General features: G+C 39.7%; 1 protein-coding gene and 1 long non-coding RNA gene across 2 annotated transcripts in view; both read right to left on the bottom strand.

The window, feature by feature from the left end:
• Positions 1 to 331: 331 nt before the first annotated feature.
• Positions 332 to 18070, bottom strand: alka (glycine receptor subunit alpha alkaliphile). Its single transcript, XM_076200161.1, has 9 exons — positions 18025 to 18070; positions 17366 to 17465; positions 11097 to 11269; positions 9534 to 9689; positions 7572 to 7726; positions 5893 to 5900; positions 3209 to 3425; positions 1807 to 1932; positions 332 to 1411 (listed from the first exon to the last, which is right to left on the bottom strand). Exons 1-9 carry the CDS (start codon positions 18068 to 18070, stop codon positions 1115 to 1117), a joined length of 1278 nt encoding a protein of 425 aa, XP_076056276.1. The 3' UTR covers positions 332 to 1114.
• A 6070-nt stretch (positions 18071 to 24140) lies between these two features.
• The window catches only part of LOC143034141 (uncharacterized), a 78286-nt gene continuing 76322 nt past the window's right edge, over positions 24141 to 26104 (bottom strand). Inside the window, exons 2-3 of the long non-coding RNA XR_012967230.1 lie at positions 25473 to 25666; positions 24141 to 24232 (exon numbers count right to left, since the gene is read on the bottom strand). This is a non-coding gene — a long non-coding RNA (uncharacterized LOC143034141). The remainder of the gene's footprint in view (positions 24233 to 25472; positions 25667 to 26104) is intronic.

Raw genomic sequence — 26104 nt, 5'->3', positions numbered from 1 at the left:
CTTCTCCATAATAAGGTTTGCCCTAAACTAGTTTAGATTAGGTTAGGTTTAAGTAGATTGGATTATGTCAATTTTCATCACGATAAAAAGAACACACTCTGTCAAGTTATTCAAAAATTGAGATCAGGGTAATGTTTTTTTTTATAATTTGTACTGAAAAGCTTTCTTGAATATATTATAAATAAAAAGTTATTTAAACATTATGATAAGGCTAATGTTTTTTGTTTTTTCATTGTTTTTACTGAAAATAATTTTCTTGAATATATCATATTATGAACAAAAATAAAATCGAAACTGATTACCGTCCGTAAAATAGATAATCACCCAAGCGTTGTTCATTAACTATCGGGGCTCGAAACAAAGATTCGGGTCAACGCAGACGACCTATGTCACTCAACGAACTTTCTTGAAAACAGTTCTTTGCTTGTTGGGCACTGCAGGAGTTTCAAGCTGCCTTTCCACAAAGAACATTGTCGAACGTGCCGTGCTATCTATACACCAAAGTGCAGCTTTGTTCCTGACAGAAACCGACATGACACCAAAGTGCGACTTTGCTCTGGGCAGAAGCCGGAGGAATATGGGAGTTAAAGATGTTGAAGAATTCGATCCACACATAAAAAAAAGGAGTTGGTTTTGAGGTGCCTCTTAGAAATATCCAGTCACAGCAAGAGCTTCAGAGTCCTTTTGTCCACGAAGGCCTTATTAAGATGCCAAATGTTAGAAGAAGCGAAGGCTGGAAGAAATCTTTAAGTGATTCTCATACCGCTAAGGCACCAGTCAGAGTTGAGGGACCCTTGCGAGATCTGCGGGGCATAAAGGTCTAGAACAGAGGTCACCAAACTACGGCCCGCGAGGTGAGTTCATCCAGTCCACCGCCACACTGTACATGTCGTTTTTTATTATTATAATTTTTTCTATAAAAAAAAGATGGTAAATGAATATTTGTTGTTTTTATTCTTCGTGTATTTTGTGTATTGGTAAATAAATTTATTGGTTTTCTTTATCTTTTGTGTATTCACTGTATTGTATTGAACATAATGGCTATGCGGCCCGCACTCGTCGTTCTCTCAGTTATCTGGCCCGCTGTGAAAAAAAAAGTTTGGTGACCCCTGATCTAGAAGGACCTCGAAATGAGGATAGGGAAGTAGATGAGCATGAAGAGGAGGAACATAACGGGAAAGACCATCCGCGATGACCGGTCAATCTCGCGCCACAGGATTTTCTGCTCGCCGGTCCTCTCGTCCACCCAGTGAAGAGGGACCCGGCCGATGTTCTCCCGCTGGCGTCGCATGTAGTGCCGAGGGTGAGACGGCTTCTCGTTGGGACCCATCTCGTGAAGATGAGCCAGGCCGGATTCGGCGTCCCAAGCGTTCAGGAGCCCCGTCGGCCGGAGGATCCGGGATGCCACGTCCTGTGTGAAGATGAAGAGTCCACTTCAATACATAAAAATATAAGGCCGTCACTGGAGCCAAAGAGTAAACTTTAAGCATGAGAAAACTAAAGGAAAGAATTAGAAGCTTTTTGAGATATTGTGACAAATTGGGAAAGGTGGGAAAAGAAGACACGGGGTTTATTTCCGAGTTTATTCCTGGCCGGTTTCACTTTGGGTTTCCAAGATTCAGAAGCTTATTGAGGTATAGTGACAAGTTCAGGAAGGTGGAAAAAATCACGGGGTCTAGTTCCGAGTTTATTCCTGACCGGTTTCGATTCCTCTGAAAAAGTTCAAAGCGAAACCTGCCAGGCATGAACTCGAAACTAGATCCGTCTTCTTCTTTTTCCACCTTCCTCAATCAGAAGCTGTTTTACCTTTGTCGACTGGATCGGGCTGACGCGTACCTCTCTCTGCGTGACATCAATGACCTTAATGATCACGAACTCGCCCAGGGCCGCAAAGACGAAGACCATACAGCCCGCCATCCATACATCAATCGCCTGTGATGAAGGAGTGAGTTGAGTTGAAAAAGTAGTCTAATGGCCACGTCACACAACACGTCTTGTGAGTCAGGGTGTCCAGGCGCAGTAGAGAAAGGCGCTCGCCCTTTATCCGTTCTGTATTCAAACGGTGACTCATTGTTATGGGTGAGTGACGCGCGCTGTTCAGTTCATCCCTGTCATTTTTGTCTTTGTACAGGTGATGTTTCACTTGCCACAGGTACACGTTTTCTTTGTACAGTTCTATTAGCTGAATAACATCCTCACAACACCAATATAGTTAAGACTTCTAGGACATGGTGCGTGAGGCGGTTTGGTGGGACTTCTGTCGCGCGTCACCAACTCACCACTGTATGTTGCGGGGATCGCCGGGGTGCGCCACCAACTCACCACTGTGTGTTGCGTGGACCGTCGGGGTGAATTCCCCACGATTTGACGCGTAGTGTGACGGGGCCTTTAAATTCAACATAGAGGAGAGTAAATGGATACTGCACGGGCAAGAAGTCTGTGACTAGGTTTCCACATATATCGGAGTCGATAAAACTTGTCTTTAAAAAAGGCAATTTTCTTCACAATCCGACCAACAATCGGTAACCTTGCTTGTTGCTTTACAAGCTGGTGATACAGCTGTTTAATTCATCATATTGTTTCCTTAAATTTACTCTAAAAGAGATTATGAAATTTTATCTTTTTACTTTTGTATTTGGTAGCTGTTTAATTCACCATATTGTTTACTTGAATTTACTATAGAAGATATTTTGAAATGTCATCTGATATAAACCTACATACACCAATAGTCGTCAGCAAAACCACTCATGGTGTAGCATCTATTAAAAAAAAAACCAGGGACGCCAACCAATTCTAGCTAGACAGTGAAGAAAAACTACCTTTAATTTTAAGAAAATTACCGCAAGATTTTCACCTTTCAAATCTCTTTGCAGAAGTTAGAGCTATTGTCAGGCTATACTTTTCCCAGATTTTCTATCTGATCTATGCAACAATTCTATAATATGTTTCTATTCGATTAAAGTATTGGGGAAAACTGTGAGGGAATCTATTCCAGCCGTTTTGCTGAAAATCCAATAGCATAAGCAGTCAATAAAGGGGCAACATGAGAAATGTTATGAAATAAAGAACGAAGATGCACAACGTACCCTAGAGTTTATGCATGAAACTGTATTTCATCATCATTATCGTTCCCACACTTTTCGCGATTAGTGTCTATTCATTACCACATACAAAACAAACCATCCTCTTTCTCCCTCTCTCACTTCACCTTGACATATGCGACAGGTGGGAGGTCCTCCTTGATGCCCGTGAAGAGCGTGGTGAGGGTGAGAAGCGATGTCACTAGAAGAGTGACCCTCCCCGGGATGGCGTCGAGGCCGAGCCAGAAGGAGAACCAGGATAGCGCCACCACTAGGAAGGACGGGACGAAGGTCTGGACGAGGTGGTGACCGATCTCGCGGGAGAACTGAAGCTCGATGACAAGGCTGATGCGAGCCTGGGCCACTGTGGGTCACAAAGTGAAGTCATGACGACAGGGCAGAAGGAAATAGGCAAGAACTGGTTAACGAATGGAATAGATTCAGTAACCACGTAGTGACCGCTGAAAATATTGGTTGTTTTAAGAGAAGGTTGGATAACTTTACGGATGATGGGTGGTAATGGGCATGGAGCTGCCTAGTCTTGGCCTTATGATCTTATGTACTTATGTGGGAATCTCTGGGGTAATACCACCTAGTTTCATTGACGTAGAAAAAGCGTGAAACAGTGTACGTACTTGTAGAGTCGTCAATAAGAGAGAAGTATGTAAATGTACGCATATACTTAAGGCTATTTTTAATTTACATGGGGGTTGGCTGAGTTAAAGCATAAAGCCAAGCATATCATAAACAACCGTTGCCGTCGTACTACAAAAAAACAAACAAAAAAAAACTGATGTCTCGGAAAGGTTGGTACTCATGTTTGGGAAGTGTTGGTACGTCTGCGTTGGAGATGCATCTTTTTACATTCCCATTAATAAATTATCTTCAATACATATTAAATATTGTATCACTATGAAAAAGAGTCCTTATTATTCTACATGCTAATATCGCTTTGCTGTGTTGACTTCCACGAAATCACGATGATAGTTTTTATTCAACCGCATAGTACGGACTTGTGTAGAGGTGTGATCGCAGTCAAGGGGCTATCACACTGGGCTTCCATGGACTTCACAATCGTCGACAGTTGAGGTCATTTGAGTAAAAACGACTTCGGTTACAATATTCTATTTCTTAGATATCCAAGTATAAAATTATCGTCCTGTTGCATATACATACATGCATATACCGACGGCCTTTTCCCCCTTACAAGGGAGGTAGCCAAAAAAAAGGCATAAATCCACTCCCATCCATTTCATTCCCACATACTTCACTCCCATTCACCACCCCTCCCTCCCTCTTTTCTTGGCTCCTCCTGGATGACGGGCCATCCCTGCATCTTGCCCACTGCCATGGGTCAGAAGCAATGGAGCAAGACACAGCACATCCACGGCAAGGCTGCTTCATTTAATCGATGACCCCCCCCCCATCTCCGTTACGCAGAAAAAGAGAAGATGGAGGGAAATCCCTTCGGGTTGCGTCAAAATATCATTCACACATACTCCCTCACCCCCATCCCCCATCCACTCCCTTCTATGCATCACAGCATCATCTATACACAACAATTCTCCACTCACCCCAATCTTCTGCCTTCTTCTCTCCTCCTTCAACAGACATTCCCCTCTTTCCCAATGCCACTTTTACCCCATCCATCCATCTCATTCTTGGTCGCCCCCTCATGTTCACTCCTTCCATTTCTGCCTTCCATACCTCTTTTAATAATCTTTCTTCAGCCTTTCATTCCATGTGTCCAAACTGCCCCACTACTCTTCCATCAGCCCTATTTCCCAACCCCCTTTCTACCCCCGCACTCCTCCTCACCTCCTCGTTTCTCACTCTACCCAACCTAGTAACCCCTACCATACATCTCAGGCATTTCACCTCAAACACATTTAAACTCCTCTTCTCCTCTTCTTTTACGTTCCATGTTTCTGCCCCATACGGTGCTGTCGGCACAATCACCCCTTCTTACAATCCCCTCTTAACATCCATTCCTAAATGTCTATTTCTCATTACACTCTTTAATTCCCGAAGGCATATACTTGTTTCTCTCAATCTACATTCTACCTCCACCTCCACTCCTCCCTTTCCTGCCACATTCGTAGCCAAGTATCTAAAGCTGTCCACTTCCTCCAGTGTCTCTCCCTTAATACTCACTTCCAATTTGCTACCACTTTCCCTCCCCTTGTACATCTCATCACCTTACTTTTACCCACATTTATCTTCAACATCATTCTTTCGAACACCCTCCTAAACTCCGTCACTAACTTCCTCAATTCATCCTCTGATCTTGCTACAAGCGCAGTGTTGTCAGCAAACAACAACTGGCTTATCTCCCACTTTTCTCCATTTTCTTTAACCATCTCCAATCCCTGACCCATTACCCTTGCATTTACCTCTCGCACCACCCCATCCATGTATAAATTGAACAGCCAAGGCAACATAACACATCCCTGGCAAAGTCCCACCTTTACCTCAAACCACTCACTCTCTCCATTTCTATTTCTAACACAAGCTCTACTACTCTCGTAAAAACTCTTGACTACTCTTAACAGCTTTCTTCCTATCCCATATATCTTCAATGCCTCCTAAAGTGCCTTCCTGTACTTTGTCATTAGCCTTTTCCAAATCCATAAAGGCCCAAAAAGCATCCTTACCTTTTCCTAAAGCTTTCTCACATAACTTCTTCACCACAAAAACTTGATCCACGCAACACTTACCTGTCCTAAACCCACATTGTTCTTCACCAATTACTCCCTCTATTCTTCTCCTAATCCTCTCAATCAAAACCCTTCATAAGCCTTCCCATCTACACTTAGAAAACTGGTCCCTCTGAAGCTACTATACTCACACTTGTCCCCTTTTCTCTTGTAAAGCGGAACTATACATACACTTCTCCATTCCTCCGGCATTTCTCCCTTCCTCCGGCACTCCTGCATTCCTCCGGCACTCCTCAATTCCTCCGGCACTCCTGCATTCCTCCGGCACTCCTCCATTCCTCCGGCACCCTTCCATTTCTCCGGCACTCCTACATTCCTCCGGCACTTTACCCTCTTTTAGACAAACAAACCTCACCAGCCAGTCCACATTAAATGTATCTCCGTTTCTTTTTAGACAATCCGCATGACACCCATCCAATCCAGGTGCTTTACCTGCTCCCATCACTTTAATAACTGCTTTCACCTTATCTCTCCTTTTTCTCCTCCACTTTCCCCATTCATCAGTCATTTTCTTAACGCTTCCCACTCCAACTACCTTTCCCTTCCTACCCCCCTTCACATTTAGCAACTCCCTAAAATAATCCGACCATCTTCCTCTTACTGCCCTCTCTTCCATTATAATCTCTCCACCTACACCTTTTAGTTTATCTTCTCTACTTGATTCGCCTCCCCTTCCTCTATTAATTTCCTTCCAAAACATCTTTTTATTACTTTTAAAATTTACTGTCATACTCTTACCCCACTTCACATCTGCTCTCCACTTTGCCTCCTTTATCTTATGTTTTACTTCTCTTCTCTGAGAACTTAGAAAATGTAAAGCTATACGAATGTTAGGCATACCCTGAAATGTTCTTAGAGAAGCCTAGATTACTGTAAGTGAAGTCATATTCTACTTATTTAAATGGAGGTTGAAGGTAGGATGTGGGAGGAAAAATAGCCCAGTGTGATTACCCTTTCAGTCGTAGATTGTGAAAATTGCTATTCATTTATCGGATCACATGAAGAATCGTCACCCCCGACTTCGACAAGGTAACAATTCTTCTTCATGATGGCTATCCTAGGGTGATAATTCTTCACGTGGGCCATCCTGGGTTTACGATTCTTCGTTTGTATAAGTTGATGAAAATAATTATAGTCTTCATTCAACCTAACATAACCTAACGCAACTTAACCTAATCTAACAAACCTAACCTAACCTAACCTAACTTAACCTAACGTAATCTAACCTAATCTAACAAACCTAACCTAATCTATCCTAACCTAATTTTTATTCCACTGTTGATATTCGGCTTATGGGGTGACAGTTCTTCAGGTGGGATCTCATGGGTGACGATTCTTCAGGTGGGATCTCATGGGTGACGATTCTTCATGTGGGCGTTCTGGGGTGACAATTCTTCATGTGCCCCCATTTATCTAATAAAACTGCGTGACATGAGTAAAAATTTAAATAGTAAACCGGATTCCAGAGCCTATATGTTATTCTTACTTGCACGAGAGATTCCAGAGCTTATATGTAATTCTTACTTGCATCAGAGATGAATCCTTCGTCGCTACATGCATGCTGTGTTATAATCCCCCAAAAAGATACTCACTGTACTATACAGCTTCCATTACTATATACAGAATATAAAAATAAAATAGTACATAGATGGGAAATAAGAGAGAGATGGGCATGTACTAAGATTGATTTGGCAAAATGGCTAGTAGTAAACCACGACGTCTTCCACACCTTGAACGGGTTCCTTGCAGCGCACAAACTATAGAGAACGAAAACCTTGTAGGACTTACATCCCGACTCTGATTGTTTCTTCTCAATCCTATTCTTGAGCGGTTTGGCCAGAGAGAACTGGAGCAGTTTCAGCTTCTCGTTGATCATGACGGGGTCCCACGGGCGCCACTGGAACATCACCTCCTTTGGCGTGTACATGACTGCGAGAGATGAAAGGGGGAGTACGTTGACATCACGGGTTAATGTGACAAAGTATGCCGATGGATGGGGCATGGACAATCACTCATCGGATAGTTAATCACCGGACAATTAGTCACCGGATAGTTGACCATCGGGCAATTGCTCACTGGACAGTTGCTCAACAGACAAGTGAGGAACAGGACACTTGCCCACCAGTATATATATATATTTTTTATTAACAAATGGATAATTTCATACACCACACTAATAATGAAATTCTCTGACTTAATATGAACTGTATTATTGAACAACTGTCCTACACTCTTCCTGTTCATAATAAGGTCAGATGTTGTGAAGAATTGAATTTTGTTTTGGTTTTAGTCATTTTTTACGAGGTAGCCCATGACAAGTGAGTTAAAAGAAAAAAATACATTGGCCTCAGATCGCCATGTACCGACTTATGCATCCGAAGTTTATCAAGTGTAGAACGTCAATTCAATGTATGTTGTGCTCAAAATGAGTACCATGACGATTCAGAATGAGTGACAACCGTTTCTGTTGCAGTTTTTTGATCGTGTTGGTCCTGTTTCATTTCAAGATCGGTGGCAGCCCTTGAGCTTTTCCAGAGTGTTTAGAAGAAGAAGAAGAAGAAGAAGAAGAAGAAGAAGAAGAAGAAGAAGAAGAAGAAGAAGAAGAAGAAGAAGAAGAAGAAGAAGAAGAAGAAGAAGAAGGAAGGAAGAAGGAAGGAAGGAAGAAGGAAGGAAGAAGGAAGGAAGAAGGAAGGAAGAAGGAAGGAAGAGGGAAGAAAGAAGAAGAAGAAGGAAAAAAGAAGTCGAAGAAGGAAGAAGAAGGAGGAAGAGGAGGAGAAGAAGAAGAAGAAAAAGAAGAAGAAGGAAAAAAGAAGACGAAGAAGACGAAGAAGAAGAAGAAGAAGAAAAAGAAGGAGAAAAAGAAGGAGAAGAAGAAGGAGAAGAAGGAGAAGAAGGAGAGGAAGGAGAAGAAGAAGAAAAAGAAGAAGAAGAAGAAGAAGAAGAAGAAGAAGAAGAAGAAGAAGAAGAAGAAGAAGAAGAAGAAGAAGAAGAAGAAGAAGAAGAAGAAGATGAAGAATAAGAAGAAAGTGAGTAGCTTACGTCAGGAAGTGAGTAACTTCGGACAAAACCGTCACCTTTGCCCTATATACTTTAGGGACAGCAAGTAACGGTCGCTACTAGGAATCGAAGAGGAATGCGGTATTCGAACCCACAAACTAAGTGAATGCAAGATCAGCAAGCTTCCGATTGCTCCACCAGGGCACAGGTGACCCTGCCACGCCACGCCACCAGGCACAACAGCAAACTTGTGCCCATCAGAGTGGCGAGGACTGAACGCTACAAGAACAGCGCCATTCTGTCTATAGTACACATTATTAACTCAATTTAATCTAGTCCTAGACTTAGCTCAAATTGTACATTGTCAGTGTATCACTGTTAGTTCAATAAACTGGTTGTTGTTGTTGTTATTATCATTATTATTATTATTATTATTATTATTATTATTATTATTATTATTATTATTATTATTATTATTATTATTATTATTATTATTATTATTATCATTATCATTATTAGTACTATGATTATTATTATCAGCCCAAGTGTTGCCACCGAACTTAAAGTGAGGCGCGTCACCATAGATGCAGCCAACCGTACAATCGACACGACCGAAACAGATGCCACTCATCCTGGGCCATGGTGAAGAGTGTTCTTTGAGTCGTCATAGAACTAATGAAAAAAATCTTCCTACTTCAAGTCAACAAGCGAGTCACCTCCAGAAGAAGACACGACTTACAGCTCTCGAAGATGATGGAACAGATCTGGACGTCCATTGGGTACTGGATGAATTCCATCTGACAGGCCACAATGCTGTAGACTCGAGCCGAGTACCTCACCGTCTGGTTCTTGAAGAGCGTGACAGAGGCGTAGGTCGTGGTGAGCTTGGTGATGGCTAAAAAAAAAAACGGTTGCCGACAAGTCTATTATAACAAACATCATGTGAAGACGAACGTTAAACCTTATCAAAGCTTATGTATATAGACGGGGTGCACAAATCTCTGAGAATAAGTAGGAAAATAAGGGGTAACGGGGGGGGGGAGGTTATCTGAGTCTAGTTATCTTTGCTCCCTATCCTCCTTAAACTTCCCTATTTTCCAATGAGCCCCCCACCCAAACCCGTTCCCCATGTACCACGACCATGTACTTGATAAAGCTCCAACAAGCGAAACGTTGTAAAAATAAATGCTGTCCTCACGTGATAGACAGACACACACACACACACACACACACACACACACACACACACACACACACACACACACACACACACACACACACACACACACACACACACACACACACACACACACACACACACACACACACACACACATATATATATATATATATATATATATATATATATATATATACTGTATATATATATATAATATATATATATATATATATATGTATATATATATATATATATATATATATATCACTACTCAAGGGTTAGTGGTCACATGGTCATAGGAGGCAGTCACTTTTGTGATGGGAACAAGAATCAAGGGCCGATCAATTCATTGATCCCTCGAGTTTCATTAACTGAAAACCGCGGCCCAATGAGATCCGGGAACGGTCCTCATACCTTTCCATAGTTCTACATCTCTAAAGAGTGTTACAGTGGCGAAATGGTTAAGTACGACAAACCAAACTTCTTTGAGGTACAATAGTTAGTGCCCCTACCAAGAGACCTGGTAAGTCCCTCAATAACGGGACTACTACTACTACTACTACTACTACTACTACTACTACTACTACTACTACTACTACTACTACTACTACTACTACTACTACTACTACTACTACTACAAATATAAATATGACCTCCATCCTATTGGAACTGTGTGGTGGAAGCAGCAGGGTCTGTCTTCCACAGACACAGTTCATTGGCCCCTCTCCCGCCAATGACTGTGCTACTACTACTACTACTACTACTACTACTACTACTACTACTACTACTACTACTACTACTACTACTACTACTACTACTACTACTACTACTACTACTACTACTACTACTACCATTATCATTTCATAATTACCCAATATGAAGTAGATGGAACCGGAAGAGCATATGTATTACAAGACATTCAAAAGAAAAGACACAAAAGAACTAAGATAACAAGAGAACAAATGGAAGGAGAAATAGAAGAGGAGAGAAAACAACAGGAGAGGACCCAGGTTTTTGGTGAGTGTAGTGTTTAGACTAAAAGAGACAATGAACTTTCGCTTGTCTTCAAGAAAACCAGAAAAAGGTCTGTCAGGACTTGAAGGAAAAGAGTAAGTTTGTTACCTGCGTCTTTGGAGTTGGTGACGAATGGATCTGGAGTCCAAATGTGATCGATCACATACGACGGAAGGGTGATGTACTCGTAGTCGTCATCTTTTTTGTTTGCCTCGACGAAGGTGACGTTGGTGGTCATGAGACGCGCGTCTTCCCACGTCATGTGCAGGAAGAGGTCGACTCTGACGTCATGTCGCAGCGGGGGAAGAAAATCGTACGTAATTATGAGGTGCTGTTGAGTCAGTGTAAAAGGATTTAGTATTTTTTTCGACAGAGCTGTCGTTCCTTTGGCATAGTGTAGTATTGACAAGGGATAAGTAATCTACAGATGTACAGATAATGGCACACGCACACATGCACACACACACACACACACACACACACACACACACACACACGCGCGCGCGCGCGCGCGCTGAAAACACCAAAAGAAGACTAGACATGAATAAGTATGAAACGCCTTTGGGAGTGGTTAGGAAACAAATTTGGAATGTTGATAGTCCTAGATATGAAGATAAATTATTCTCTGGATTTAGAACAGAAAGAGGTATGGACTTCAAAAACATATTAATAAATCAAGAAATATTTGGAATGAAAAGGGAAATTGTTGATTTTAAAGGGAATTGACAACATCAAAAGTGACAAAATTTTCACATTGAATGAGAATCAGACAAGAAACAATGGTCTCAAACTGTCCGGAAATAGATTCAATTTGGAAGTAGGTAGAAACAACTTTGCCAACCGTGTAGTTAATGAATGGAATAAACTTCCTGCACAGGTAGTGCAATGTAGTTCAGTTCGAAGCTTTAAGAATCATTTAGATAAATACCTAAGTAAGATGCTGTAATTATTATAATTTATGTTATATTATTTGTTTTTGTTTTGTTATAATTTGTCTGTCTGATTTTCATTTATTATTAGTTATATGTCAATTTATTATCATTTACTATTTACCTGTTTGTTTGTTATTCAACTATACCAATGCATTTATTTATGTATTTTAATTGTTATTTACATTGTTATAGTTTTAATTTATCATTAATATGATTTTTTTTTTTTTTTTTATTTTTTTTTTTTTTTTTTTTTTTTTTTTTTTTTTTTTTTTGCATCCGACCTAGATATGGATCAAAAGGTCTCCTGTCGGCATGCTTTGCCTTTGTAATCCTTTGTAAAAGGGAACATAACCGGTTATACAAAGAAGTGAGTGAATTGAGAAAGGAAAATGCAGTATCAATTAGGGAAATAGAAGAAATGAAAAAGAAACTAGCTATAGTAAAAATGATAATGAAAAGATGAAAAAATGTGACAGAAATGAAAATAAAACTTTGTTGAAGGAAGTTAATGGGAAGATATTAATAGAGGTAGGCAAAGTTGGTGGAAAAAAGAAAAAGAAAGAAAGAAGAAAAAAAATATATATATAAACAAACATGATGGAAATTAAAAACAAAATGAAAGAAGACATAGAAAACAAAAGAATACTATTCAAAAATAGTCAAAGAACAAATGAACAAAAGTACAAAGGACACTGTGATAGAAGTAATAAAGAAAAAAGAGATTGGGTAAGAGACACAATAGACAAGAAAAATATATTGTAATTTATGTTATCAAAGAAAACATGGACTAATCAGGTTTCAAAAAAGAGAAGAATATAGTGAGGGAAGTACTAAAAGAAATACAGGAGAAGGGGCAAGAATTTGAAAAGGAAATAGAGGAAATATACAGAATGGAAAAATATTCTGTAGAGAAGCATAGACCTCTCAAAGTAAAACTAAATTCGCAGAGGATAGTGGAAGAAATATTAACAAAGGCAGGAAGACTAGCAGAAAGTAAGAACTACAAAAATCTATGGATGAAAAAGGAACTAAGTCATGAGGAAAAAGAAAAAAAAAACACAAAAAGAGGAAAAAAAAGAACTAAAAAAAAAAAAAAAAGAACAGAGAACGAAAGGAAGGAGTTTTTATGGAGAGTGATGGACTTGAGACTGAGGAAATGGTACATAAGGGAAAAGGAAATGCAGGAGCAAGAAGAAAACACAGAAAAGGAAAAAAAATTAAAGGTAACATATACCAACATAGACGGATTGATATCAGGAATAGATGAACTCAATGACTACTTAGAACAAGAACAGCCAGATATAATGGGGATTGTAGAGACGAAATTGAAAGGATCATTACCACCAAATAGTATAAGCCAAGGCTTATACAATTGTTGGATCAGAAATAGAGAAACAAAGCAGGGTGGAGGAGTCATGTTGCTAACCAAGAAAAACTTAAATGCGACAAAAATCACAGAAGAAGAGAACAATGTGGAGTTGATTATGATAAGAGTTGAGGATTGAGATATGAAAAATAGAAAGTACGCAGTGATTTATGTCCCGCCTAAAATTCACGCATGGAATGAAAGTGAACACTCCAAAATGCTGGAAGACACAAGAAAAATACTAAAGAAAGGAGGAAATCTGGTAATTATGGGTGATTTGAATTCGAAAGAAATATGTTGGGAAGAAACGACTGTGAAAGGTGAAGATCATTGGGGAAACATATTACTGGAAATGACCATTTATTACACATTGACACAATGGGTCAAGGAAAATACCAGATGTAGAAATAACGATGAACCGTCGAGATTGGATTTGATATTCACATCAGAACCCGAAATTGTGGATATGATTGAATACAAGACACCAATTGGAAAAAGTGATCACATACTACTAGAACTAGAATTAAACGAAGAAACAACTATAGAAATAAATGAAAAACACAGAAAAGGAACACTGATGTATAACAAAACAAATTTTAGAAAACTTAGAAAATTCTTTCAAGAAGAAAATTGGGAAAAATTTGATAATGAAAAAACAAAGGTGGAAGAGAAATGGGCAATTTGGAAGTATGTACCTAGACAAAAACAGGAAAGGGTATACATAAAATCCTGGTACAATAAAAACTGCAGTGAGGCAAAAGACAAAAGAGACAAAACCGGAAAAGATGGAAAAAAGAAAAAAAAAAAAAAGAGAAATGGAAAATATACACCTAACAAAGAAATGAATATGTAAAAATACGTAGGGAAGAAAAAAGAAATAATGAAAAGGACACAATAGACAAATGTAAAACTCAACCCAAATTATTTTATAGATATGTAAACGACAAACTAAGAAACAAACAGGAAACACTTAAATTACGTAAAGGTAATAGAGAATACACAGAGGATATAGAAATGGCGGATATTATGAACAAACATTTCAAATCTGTGTTCACCAAAGAAAAAGAAAATCTACAAAACTGTGATCAAAGAAATTAAGTAAGGTTTCCCCCCAATGAAGGAATTGAATATTACTCAGAATGAAATAAGGAATCAAATTCTAAAAATTGACGTTAACAAATCACATGGCCCGGACGGAGTTGCAAACTGGATACTAAAGGAATGTATAGATAAACTAACAGGAAAAATATACAAAACAGTTGAATGCTCACTCAAAGAAGGAAAATTACCAGGAGACTGGAAAAATTCCAATATAGTGCCAATATACAAGGGGGAAATAAGGACTACCTAACAAATTATAGACCGGTGTCCCTAACGAGTACAATAGTTAAAATTTGTGAGTCATCAAGGATAGATGGACAAAATAGCTGGAGGATAACCGTATACTGAACCCAAGGCAATCTGGATTCAGACAGGGAAGATCATGTAGCACTAATTTGATCTGTTTCTATTCAAGATTGATAGCATTCCACAGGGGTTAGTTGTAGCTCCGATAATGTTTTCTATATATGTGAATGGCATAGACAAGAGTATTGAATGTTACACGAACTTCTTTGCGGATGACGCAAAGTTATTAAAGAAAATAAGCTCCGAAAAAGACTGCGAGTCGAACAAAGTCTCAGAGTGGAGCAAGAGATGGGAAGTAGAATTCAGCATAAAAAATGCAGCATAATTGAATTTGGGAAAAGCAAGAACAGAATATCAGGACAGTATAAGATTGACGAAGAAGAAGTAAATTATGAAAAGGACCTAGGAGTAATCATCACCAAAGACATGTCTTCAGATAAACATATGAATAAAATAGTAGGAGAAACATACAATTTGTTGAGATCAATAAAGGTGGTTTTCACGAGTAAATACCTGGATAAGGAAACGATAAAAAAATATTACAAACACTGATAAGGCCAAAACTGGAATATACAGCGATGATATGGTCACCCAGTGGAATAAAAAGAATATAAGAAAATTGGAAAGAATAGAAAGAGCAGCGACAAAGATGGCCCCAACACTTTCAAACTTGACATATGAACAAAGATTGGCTGAACTGGAATTGCCGACCCTGGAACAAAGAAGGGAAAGAGGGGACCTACTAGCCATCTACAGGATTATGAAAGGCAAGGAACGCCTTGATAGAGAGGACTTATTAAAGTGGGACAGGAAAAACAAGAGGACATGCAATGAAACTCAAAAAGGACAGCTGCAGAAGAGACCTGAAAAAGAACAGCTTCCCACACAGAGTGATAGACATCTGGAACAAACTGGACGAAAAAATAGTGTGTGCAAACACCATACAAGAATTTAAGAACAAACTTGAGCTTGCGAGATACAAAAACGGGTCATCACGAGCATAGCTCCCCTTTCCGTAAAATACAACACACACACACACACACACACACAACACACACACACACAATACGCACACACACACACACACACACACACACACACACACACACACACACACACACACACACACACACACACACACACACACACACACACACACACACACACACACACACACACACACACACACAGTTGCTGATATTTTTTTCGATTTTCAATACTCCTTGATAGCTTCGTATCTAGGGACATGGGTGGTAATAGGGACTGTGGGTGTGGGTGTGAGTGAAAGACACAATTACCCATAATGCTTAGCACCTTGAGGGCGTGGTCTCAAGCCGTTCAAGGTTGCTACATGCAATCTACCTCACATTCGTCACATGCTGATGGCCCCAAATCAAGCCCAAACAATTAAACTTATCTCGTTTTTCACTCTTATATCTATGCTGCTCCTGAGGCATAGATCATACGTCGATACAAGTCGAGTTTATGTGCCTCTGTTTCCAGGCGTCCATTTATTACAGCTTTCTGCATGATTATGATTAGTTAACCTTTGTTTCTAGCTTTGGGTCATACGTCTAGGACACTCCTTGCGACAAAGGACATCGTCGTTGCTTTGTTATTAAGACAAAAGTTCTCAGGGACACATAAAGATACGATCATTTATGATTTTTGTTTAGACATTCTCACACAACAAAGATGGCGGACATTGCAACAGTGAATATATTATATGTACCACTTTTAAAACATCCTAATGGAGGTGACAAACCCACGTGATTTTTATGATATGTATTTGTGTATATTTTTTAGATATATGAGGTACTTATAAGGAAGATTGCTATAGTCTGACGTCACTGGGTTGGAATTATGCTCATTTACAAAACAGATACACAGATGAAATAGAGTATGTTATTCAGTGACAATACGTAATGAATAGATAAAAATATATAAATAGATAAAAAGGCAAGATAAGTTAATGAAGTGCATGAATATATAAATAAGTGAACAGACTAATAAGTGAATAAATAAATTAAAAAACAAATAAACAAACAAATTAATCAATTAATCAATCACTTGCTAATACAACTAAATACCTAGAACAAGTTAATTAAAGTAAAAAGAAAGATAACTAGATAAATAGATAATTATAGATACAACGAACGAATAAATAAATGAGCGAATAATTAAACAAATAGATAAATAAATGGATAAATAAACACACAAATAAACAAAGGAATAAATAGATGAAATAGATTATTACATAAATAAGTAGATAAATAGGTAGATAACAAATATATAGATAAACAATAAATTATTGAATAGATGAATTGATAAAACTGATAAAAAAGATAATACCTAGTTAAAATAAATAGAATAAAATGAGTAGATTAACAAATGAATAAATAAATTAATCAATAAAAAAATGAATGAATAAATTAATAAAATGATAAGTAAATAAAAATGATTAAACGAAAAAATAAGCAAATGAATAAATAAATAAATAAATGAATAAATAAAAGAAAAATATATGATTTAACAAATAATTAAGTAGGTAAATAAATAAATTCATAAATCAGTAAATCAGCAAATAAAAAATAACTGACTGAATGAAAAAATTAATGAATGATCAAGTAAATAAACAAACAGATAAAAAATTCTGAGACTGCTGTTCTTACCGGAAATCCATGTCCTCAGCATTGATCGAGTTGATGTCCTGAACGAAGATGGCGAAGGAAACTTGAGTGGGGTCTTTGTTGTCGGTCGGAGGCCGGTACTCTGTCCGCCCAAGAAGGAATCAAAATGTACAGAATGTGTATATACATGTGTGTATGTAGGGACTGACAGAATGCGGAGGTGATGCGGTAAATGATGTGTTTAAGGTAGAATATGGAGTTTTATTCATCACCAGACGTTTTGACCTCTTGGGCCTTCTTCAGTGGAAAGATCATAGTGGAATAATTCAAACAGCTACCATGCGTTGGTTTAGCTAACCCCTCCCGTCGTGACCTGACAATATTACTGGACCTCTCCTCGGTCCCTTATTCCGACACTCGCCAACCACCACCTGTGCGGATATCGAGGAAGAAGATTAGCTGTCGAACTAGAAAACTGGAGAAAATGAAAAGATCAACACCTGGAGGTGGCACACATTGCCAATGAAAAGCCCACAAATTCCCGAGGTGGGTTTATGTCCTGGGCACAAACGTCTGCACAGGTCGTGGTTGGCGAGTGTGAGACAAAGGGTCCAGCAAGATCGTCAATTCACGACAGACGGAGTTATTCCAACGCATGAAGCTGCTGACGGGTTAGAATTTTTCTCATATTATCATTCTACTGAAAACCCAAGAGGCCGAAACGCCTGGTTCTGAATAAAACTCCATACTCTAGCCTTAAAGTTTCATTTCCACCTCACCTGGGTGTGTATATATATATATATATATATATATATATATATATATATATATATTTATATAATATATATATATATATATATATATATATATATATGTTCACTGAAGTGGATATGTTTACACTAGTTTACTGTAGCATTTCAAAATTTGCTTATTTGTGTCAATTATAATTCTGAATTTATTAGAGCTTCCTGGGATTATAGACTTGTTTGCAATGGTGTAGGAAGACTAGATAAAAAAATAGAAAATATCCACAGTCTCAAAAGAGGCGAGAGGTCCTGATAATCTCTGTTGATGTGTTATTAAGTACACAGGGTTTTGCTAGTGTGCACGTTGGTTCTTGGAATCACGTTATATCTACGTAAAATAGTCTATGCATACGTGGGACACCGCAAACGAGATCTTATCCTGTCGTTCTTTACATGCAAGAACACGTGTCAAGGAGGCTTCTGGAAGAACGAGTTTCAGGAAGGTGTCTGCAAGAATTAGTTTCAAGGTGTCTGGAAGAGCGCAATTTAAGAAGATTTATGAAAGAATGTAATTTCAGAAGGCTTTTCCGGAGGTACATTTCAAGAAGAATTCTACAAGAATGCGTTTCAAGAAGGATTCTGCAAGAACGTGCATGAAGAAGACTTCTGCAAGTACACGTTCCAAGAAAATTTCTGCAAAGGCACACTTCAAGAAGACTTCTGCAAGAACGTGTTTGAAGAAGGCTTATGAAGAAAACTTCTGCAAGAATGCTTTACAAGAAGACTTATGCAAGAATGTGTATGGATAAGACTTCTGCAAGTTCGCGTTCCAAGAAAATGTGTCAATAAGGCTTTGCAAAGGTATATTTCAAGCAGATTTCTGGAAGAAAACGTTCCAAGAAGGCTTCTGCAAGAAGGTGTATAGATAAGACTTCTGCAAGTACACGTTTCAAGAAGAATTATGCAATAACACGTTCCAAGAAGGCTTCTGCAAGAGGGTGTATAGATAAGACTTCTGCAAGTACACGTTTCAAGAAGAATTATGCAATAACACGTTTTAAGAAGGCTTCTGGAATAACACGTTTCAAGAAGACCTCTGCAAGAACACGTGTCAAAAAACTCTTTGGCAGAATGTAATGCAAGAAGACTCCTGCAAGAACGTAATACAAGAAGACTTCTCCAATAACACGTTCTAAAGAGACTTCTGCAAGGTTATGTTTCAAAAAGGCTTTTGCAAAGGTGCATGTCAAGAAGAGTTCTGCAAGAATACGTTCCAAAACGACTTATGTAAGAATGAGTTTCAAGAAGTTGTTCTGCAGAGGTACATTTGAAGAGGACTTCTGCAAGAACGTAATTTAAGAAGGCTTCTGGAAGAACACGTTTCAAAAGGGTTTCTGCAGAAATACATTTCAAGAAGACTTCTGCAAGAACACGGCCCAAGAAGACTTCCGTAAGAATGAGTTTCATGAAGGGTTCTGCAAAGGTACACTTCAATAAGACTTGTGCAAGAACTTAATTCAAGAGGGCTTCTGCAGGAACACATTTTACAGAGATACATTTCAAAAAGACTTCTGCAAGAACATGGCCCAAGAAAACTTCCTTAAGAAAGAGTTTCAAGAAGGCTTCTGCAGAAGTACATTTCAAGAAGACTTTTGCAAGGACACACTCCAAGAAGAGTTCTGCAAGAACACGTTTCAAGAAAGCTTCTGCAGAATTGTATTTCAAGAAGACTTCTGGAGGAATATTGTACAAGAAGACTTCCTTCCGACTCGATCCTACCCCATGGGGCTCCTTCCGGGGTTTCTCCGGGCAAGAGCTATTCGAGTGACAATTAACCCGTCAACTCTAATGGTTTCCCCCCCTCTTCCCTCCCCCTCCCCCTCCCCCTCTTCCTTCCCCCTCCCCTAAGATGAATAAAATCTCCTGACCTTAGCCAAAGGTTTGTCCATGTAAAGGTGTTATCACACTGGGATAATTTTCCTCCGACTCTTGGAGCCCGCAGCTTTTGGGAAGGAATCTGATATGCTGGAGGAGAATACTTTTCCTCCACCATATCAAATGACGTTTTGTTGAGAAAACAAAACAGTTTGCCATAGTGATTTTAAGGCGGAAGGATAAGTTGGTTTCTGTTTAACAAAACCTGAGGTTGAAGGAGAAATAGCTTAGTGTGTAAACCCCTTATGCTGAATAAGAATATAAGAATGAAGGGGACTGCAAGAGACCATAAGGCCTACACTAGGCAGTTCCATGTCCGTTTGGCATTAGCCAGAACATATATTGAAAGAGGACAGTGGGTTAATCGTTAATGGATTAACAGTTCCTTGAATGCCTAATAGGAAGTGCAAACCCTTTCGAGAACACTCGAGACTTATGTCCACTCAAGAGAATCATGTTGATCACTTTTAGATTTTATCTATTATTTACTTTAGTTAATCAATTGATTAATCAATTAATTAATTAATTGATTTATTTATCTATTTCTCTTTTTCCACCTCTTATGCCTATATGTCTTTGATGTGATGTTTTTGTCATCAAAGATAGAGGAGCTGGTGAATTGCTGGCATGACGTAATACAACAAAATATGTATTTCACATTTCTTTTCAGAACGTGCTCCAAATGACAATGTTCGTTGTTTATAGAAACGCGCCCAAATACTCATATTTTCGTTGTTTTTAGAGTAGGGCTCAAAATGAGCACTGGCCAAGTCAAAGCAGACATTCATCCTTGACTCTTCTTGGGGAAACAGACGACTTTTACGACCATGTAAAGGGTACAGGGCAGTGGTAGTCTTGTCCCCCGCCACAGGGGAGATAGGAAGTGATTGGCTGGGAAAAGCGCGACGACTTTCTAGGCTGTCTGGAGCAAGAAACTATCATGGTCATCATCATCAACATCGTCACGCACAGCTACAGCGCAAATTGGAATGATGAAATAAAGCACTTGAGTACTTGTGCTACACGTACAGTATACATTACATGTTGTAGTGTACATTTAGATACATGCGCACACGCACAAGCGCACGCAAAGTTTGGTAATTTTTCTTATTATCATTAGGTAAACAAAGAAGTATACACATGTGTGCGTGTACACACACACACACACACACACACACACACACACACACACACACACACACACACACACACACACACACACACACACACACACACACACACACACAAACACACGCACACACACACACACACACACACACACACACACACACACACACACACACACACACACACACACACACACACACACACACACACACACACACACACACGTAGTACCCTCTCGGTTGCAAAGAGTTTCAGTATGTCTATGTAATATGTTTTTAGCTGATTTCTAAAAACGTGCATTTGATAGAAAATATATATTTATGTGGGCCATCTAATGACGTCATATCGCCTGAGGTTTAGCGTGAAGTCATGTCGAATTCGACCCATTGTGTTCCCAATATTATATACAAAACGTATTTCTTCGTCTTTTTTATTCTATTTTTTTTTCATTCTATTTTTTTTTTTTTTTTTTTTTTACTGTTTGACGATGGGAGAATAGATGAGTGGAAAGGCTGAACGTGGTTGGTGCGGTGGAGGTGCTGTTCAAGTCTTGACATCGCCGATCTTATCGTCCAGATAAAGCATGTGAAATGTGTGCCTGAATTAGCTCTCTTCCGTAATGACGGGACATTTTTTTCTTTTATTATCGTTGTCGCTAAGCTGTTTTTGTTCATTTCCGTGGCGAACGTTCTCTCGCAATCGTACAATTAAGAGACCAATGAACTTGTATAAAAAATAACGGTTAGACAGGTCTACACAAATATCAATGAATTCATACATTTATACACACGTACATACATATATACATACATACGTACATACATATATATATATACATACATACATACATACATATATATATATATATATATATATACATATATACATATATACATATATACATACATACATGCATACTTACATACAATACATATATACTTACATACTTACTGAACATATATACAAACACAAACAAATACACACATACATACATATGTACGTACATGCATGCCTATTGTACATACATACAAACACACAAAAAACTATAAAAACAAGAAAACTTATTATAATTTTGTTACAGAAACTGTGATACATCATGGTCATGAATCACGTGATGGACTCGTGATCGACAGCAATTACCCTCTCGGATGAGAGCTCAGAGCTCACATATGCCCAACCTATGAGTAATGCTATGACGTTACACACACACACACACACACACACACACACACACACACACGCAAGCACACACACACGCATAAGAACATACACACAAAATTCTTTGCCCACGAGAGTTGGAGTACCGGCTCGCAGTGCAGCGATGCTGAAATTATTTCAGCCCTGGGCGGGAATCGAATTCGGACCGCCGGATTTGCGGTTGCGAACAGTACCACTGTGCCGTCGAGCCGTCTTTACTTTCGAATAGTTGTTTGCTTTGTCTCTAATGACAAAGAAAACTCTTAAACATATGTTTTGAGTTATTCCATTTCCTGACATTATGTGACAAAAAATAATTTGAGAAAGTCTTTTGTGAGGCAATTGAGAAGCTCACAAAATTTCCTGTGTTTCCTATAACGGCGTTGTCTGACGTGTTTACACTGTCTTGTAAGGCCCTGTTCACACTAGCGGTTTCAACCGCGGCGGTTCAATTACAGTGTAAGTCAATGGAAGAGCTTACACACAAGCGCGTAGTTTTTCCTTGACTATGCGGTATCGCCGCGGTTTCCGCGCGGTTCAAACCGCTAATGTGAACAGAACCTACGAAGATGCAATAGTTGTGGGAATATTTTTGGCTTTTACGGAATGATAAGTTGGTTTCTGTTGAACAAAACCTGAGAAGAGTGAAAAACGTTAAAATTAGATTGAAACCAGAAAAAAACACAAGAAATTTGTAAACACTAATGAAACGAAGATATGGTTTTACGTCATGCAACTCCCCCCCCCTCCCCATCTTATCGGGAGGCTAGGACGGTGCCCCTTACAGAGGACTTTCTAGCGTGGAATTTAATAAACCATGCCCTTGATACAACTTCGCCGGTGTCAGGGTTCGAACCACCGTCCCCTCAACCTTCGCCGCAAGTAACAATCAAACTACAGGTTAGAGTTAATTTTGCATGTTAATCGTTTTCAGAAACCCAAATACAACTCTGTTAAGGCGTTATCACACTGGGCTATTTTCCTTCATCCTCCAATTTGTCGACGGTACCGCCCACCTTCAACACTTTTTCCGCCGCGAAATTATTGTTGTAAACTATTTTGTATTCTCAACAAAAATACATAGAATGTCATTTGATATACTGAAGGAAAATTATCTTCCTCCAGCATATGAGATTCATTCCCGGAAGCTGCGGGCTGCAAATCTACTCCAACAGTCGGAGGAGAAATAGCCCAGTGTGATAACATCTTTTAGTTGTGTCGAATGACATTTGAGGACCTTTTTTAGTTGGAAAGCGCCCAATGCATATCCAGAGAGTCTGTAAAGATCTTGAGTTTTGTCTTAATGTGTCGGAATCTTTTTTTTTTTTTTTTCAAAATTCTTCCCAGGAAGCAAATCAGAATCAACTTCCTTACAAACTGTTCCCGCAGTACGAAAAGACAAGGAAATTAGAGAAGAAATCTGGAAAAGGATTTTAAGAATACATATTGTTCTAACTGTTGTCCTGCATTACTGAAGGGTCATTTGAAAGAGTCCGTCACTTCAGTTCAAGACACTCCAAGGAAACCTCAAACCTTCTTCCAAAGGAGGAGGAGGAGGAGGAGGAGATGGAAGAGGAGGAGGAGGAGGAGGAGGAGGAGGAGGAGGAGGAGGAGGAGGAGGAGGAGGAGGAGGAGGAGGAGGAGGAGGAGGAGGAGGAGGAGGAGGAGGAGGAGGAGGAGGAGGAGGAGGAGGAGGAGGAGAAGGAGGAGGAGGAGGAGGAGGAGGAGGAGGAGGAGGAGGAGGAGGAGGAGGAGGAGGAGGAGGAGGAGGAGGAGGAGGAGGAGGAGGAAGAGGAGGAGGAAGAGCTCACCTTTGACATAGTCGCAGGGAACGATCTGGGAGAGGAAATGGTGTTGCACGAAACTGTGGTTGCAGTTTGTTCCCTGCGCGACACAAACGGTCCTGTAGTGGAGAGAGAGGGACAGATCGTTAATTCCTTTCATCCTAGAGGTTTCTCTCATCCTGTGGTTGGTTTCCAACAATCTGGGGTCCCCCAAGGAGATATTCTTGCAGCTCAAAAAAAAGAATGTACATATTTTTATTGACTTGTATAATTTGTATTCTCTAAAGCAATGTTTCCCAACCTTTTTTGGCTGCGACCCTAAATCCACTCTTAGACTGGAGTCGCGACCCTAATTGTAATAATAAATTCAACCATTTCATGTTATATTTCTACGTACTTGCATAATGTTTATAAACTTTCGTTTTTATAGTTCAGTTTATATTTACTAGCACAATGAATTTAAATACATTTAAAACTTGAATGAAAAAAAAGTTTAAAAAAGACCCTCTGGCGACCCTCAAAAACACCCTCGCGACCCTAGTTTGGGTCGCGACCCTGGGGTTGAAAACCACTGCTCTAAAGAATACAGTCTACATACTACCCATGTTCAAAACAAAATCCATTTATCCACTTTTCCCCATTTCATTGATGAAGAAGATGCAAAGAACATTCCTTCTGGTCGCGTCATTCTTCCATTCATTCATTCCTATCTTATGCACTCTCTCCCCCGTGCTCGACTGACATTCCAGGTGCATCCAGGGGTCCCTTCCCCCGAGCTACCTGTCTCATCCTCGTTCTTCTTCTCAAGCTCATCCCATTCACATTTTCTTTACTAGTCTCTCTCTCTCTCTCTCTCTCTCTCTCTCTCTCTCTCTCTCTCTTTTGTGACCCAAACCACCTCAGTTCTCTCTTTTCTACCCAGCCCTGTTCGTCTTGCCTAACCTTCCTTATCCTTGTGATGCCCATCATAACAATCAAAAATAAATCTCAGAGAGAGAGAGAAGAGAGAGAAGAGAGAGAAGAGAGAGAGAGAGAAGAGAGAGAAGAGAGAGAGAGAGGAGAGGAGAGAGAGAGAGAGAGAGAGAGAGAGAGAGAGAGAGAGAGAGAGAGAGAGAGAGAGAGAGAGAGAGAGAGAGAGAGAGAGAGAGAGTGAGAGAGAGAGAGAGAGAGAGAGAGGAGAGAGAGAGAGAGAGAGAGAGAGAGAGAGAGAGAGAGAGAGAGAGAGAGAGAGAGAGAGAGAGAGAGAGAGAGAGAGAGACAGACAGACAGACAGACACAGACAGACACAGACAGACAGACAGACAGACAGACAGACAGACAGACAGACAGACAGACAGACAGACAGACAGACAGACCCACCAGCAGGCCAAGAGCGCCGCGATGAAAACGAGGCGCATGCCGAGAGTCCTTCGGACCGTTGTCGCGTGGCGTCGGCGTCGTCGGCGGCAGGCGCTCAGCATGAACGCCGAGGGCTTCTAGAAGGTTCCTGCCGCATAGAACCTCACGGCTTTGTGACGTCTCGCCTTCCAATCACATCTTGACGTCATGGCCTTCTGCAAAGAGGACAGAGACGGGGGAATGTAATTTCTTCTGTGCCAGATGATCCGTAGAGTGCAGGGTGATCTAATAGAGGTATTCAAAGGAGTCAAGGGCTTTAACAAGGGTGATGCAGACAAGATTATCACATTAAAGCGGCAGGGTAGGACTCGTAGTAATGGGTTTAAATTGGGAAAATTTAGGCAAGAACTGGTTTACCAACAGAGTGGTCAACGAATAGAATAGACTTAGTAATCATGTAGTGAACGCTGAAACTATCGGTTGTTTTAAGAGAAGGTTGGATAACTTTATGGATGGAGATGATAGGTGGTAATGGACATGGAAATGTCTAGTGTAGGTCCTATAGTCTCTTGTAGTCTCTTCCATTTTTATGTTTTGTCCATGCTCGTGGTGGTCACTCCTTGGTAGCGGAATATATACTAATAACAAAAATG

Source organism: Oratosquilla oratoria, chromosome 17 (genome assembly GCF_046742065.1).
Source record: "Oratosquilla oratoria isolate Oo_2021 chromosome 17, ASM4674206v1, whole genome shotgun sequence".
NCBI lineage: Eukaryota > Metazoa > Arthropoda > Malacostraca > Stomatopoda > Squillidae > Oratosquilla > Oratosquilla oratoria.
This window is presented reverse-complemented; position numbering and strand designations above follow the sequence as displayed.

Excerpts from the sequence above, each read along its gene's own strand:
- alka (XM_076200161.1), bottom strand. The coding sequence starts at position 18,070 with ATGGAGTTTTATTCAGAACCAGGCGTTTCGGCCTCTTGGGTTTTCA. Across the intron at positions 17,466-18,024 it reads TTCGGCCTCTTGGGTTTTCA|AGTACCGGCCTCCGACCGAC; the intron begins GTAGAATGATAA and ends TTGGGCGGACAG. Across the intron at positions 9,690-11,096 it reads CACCAACTCCAAAGACGCAG|CCATCACCAAGCTCACCACG; the intron begins GTAACAAACTTA and ends TTTTTTTTTTAG.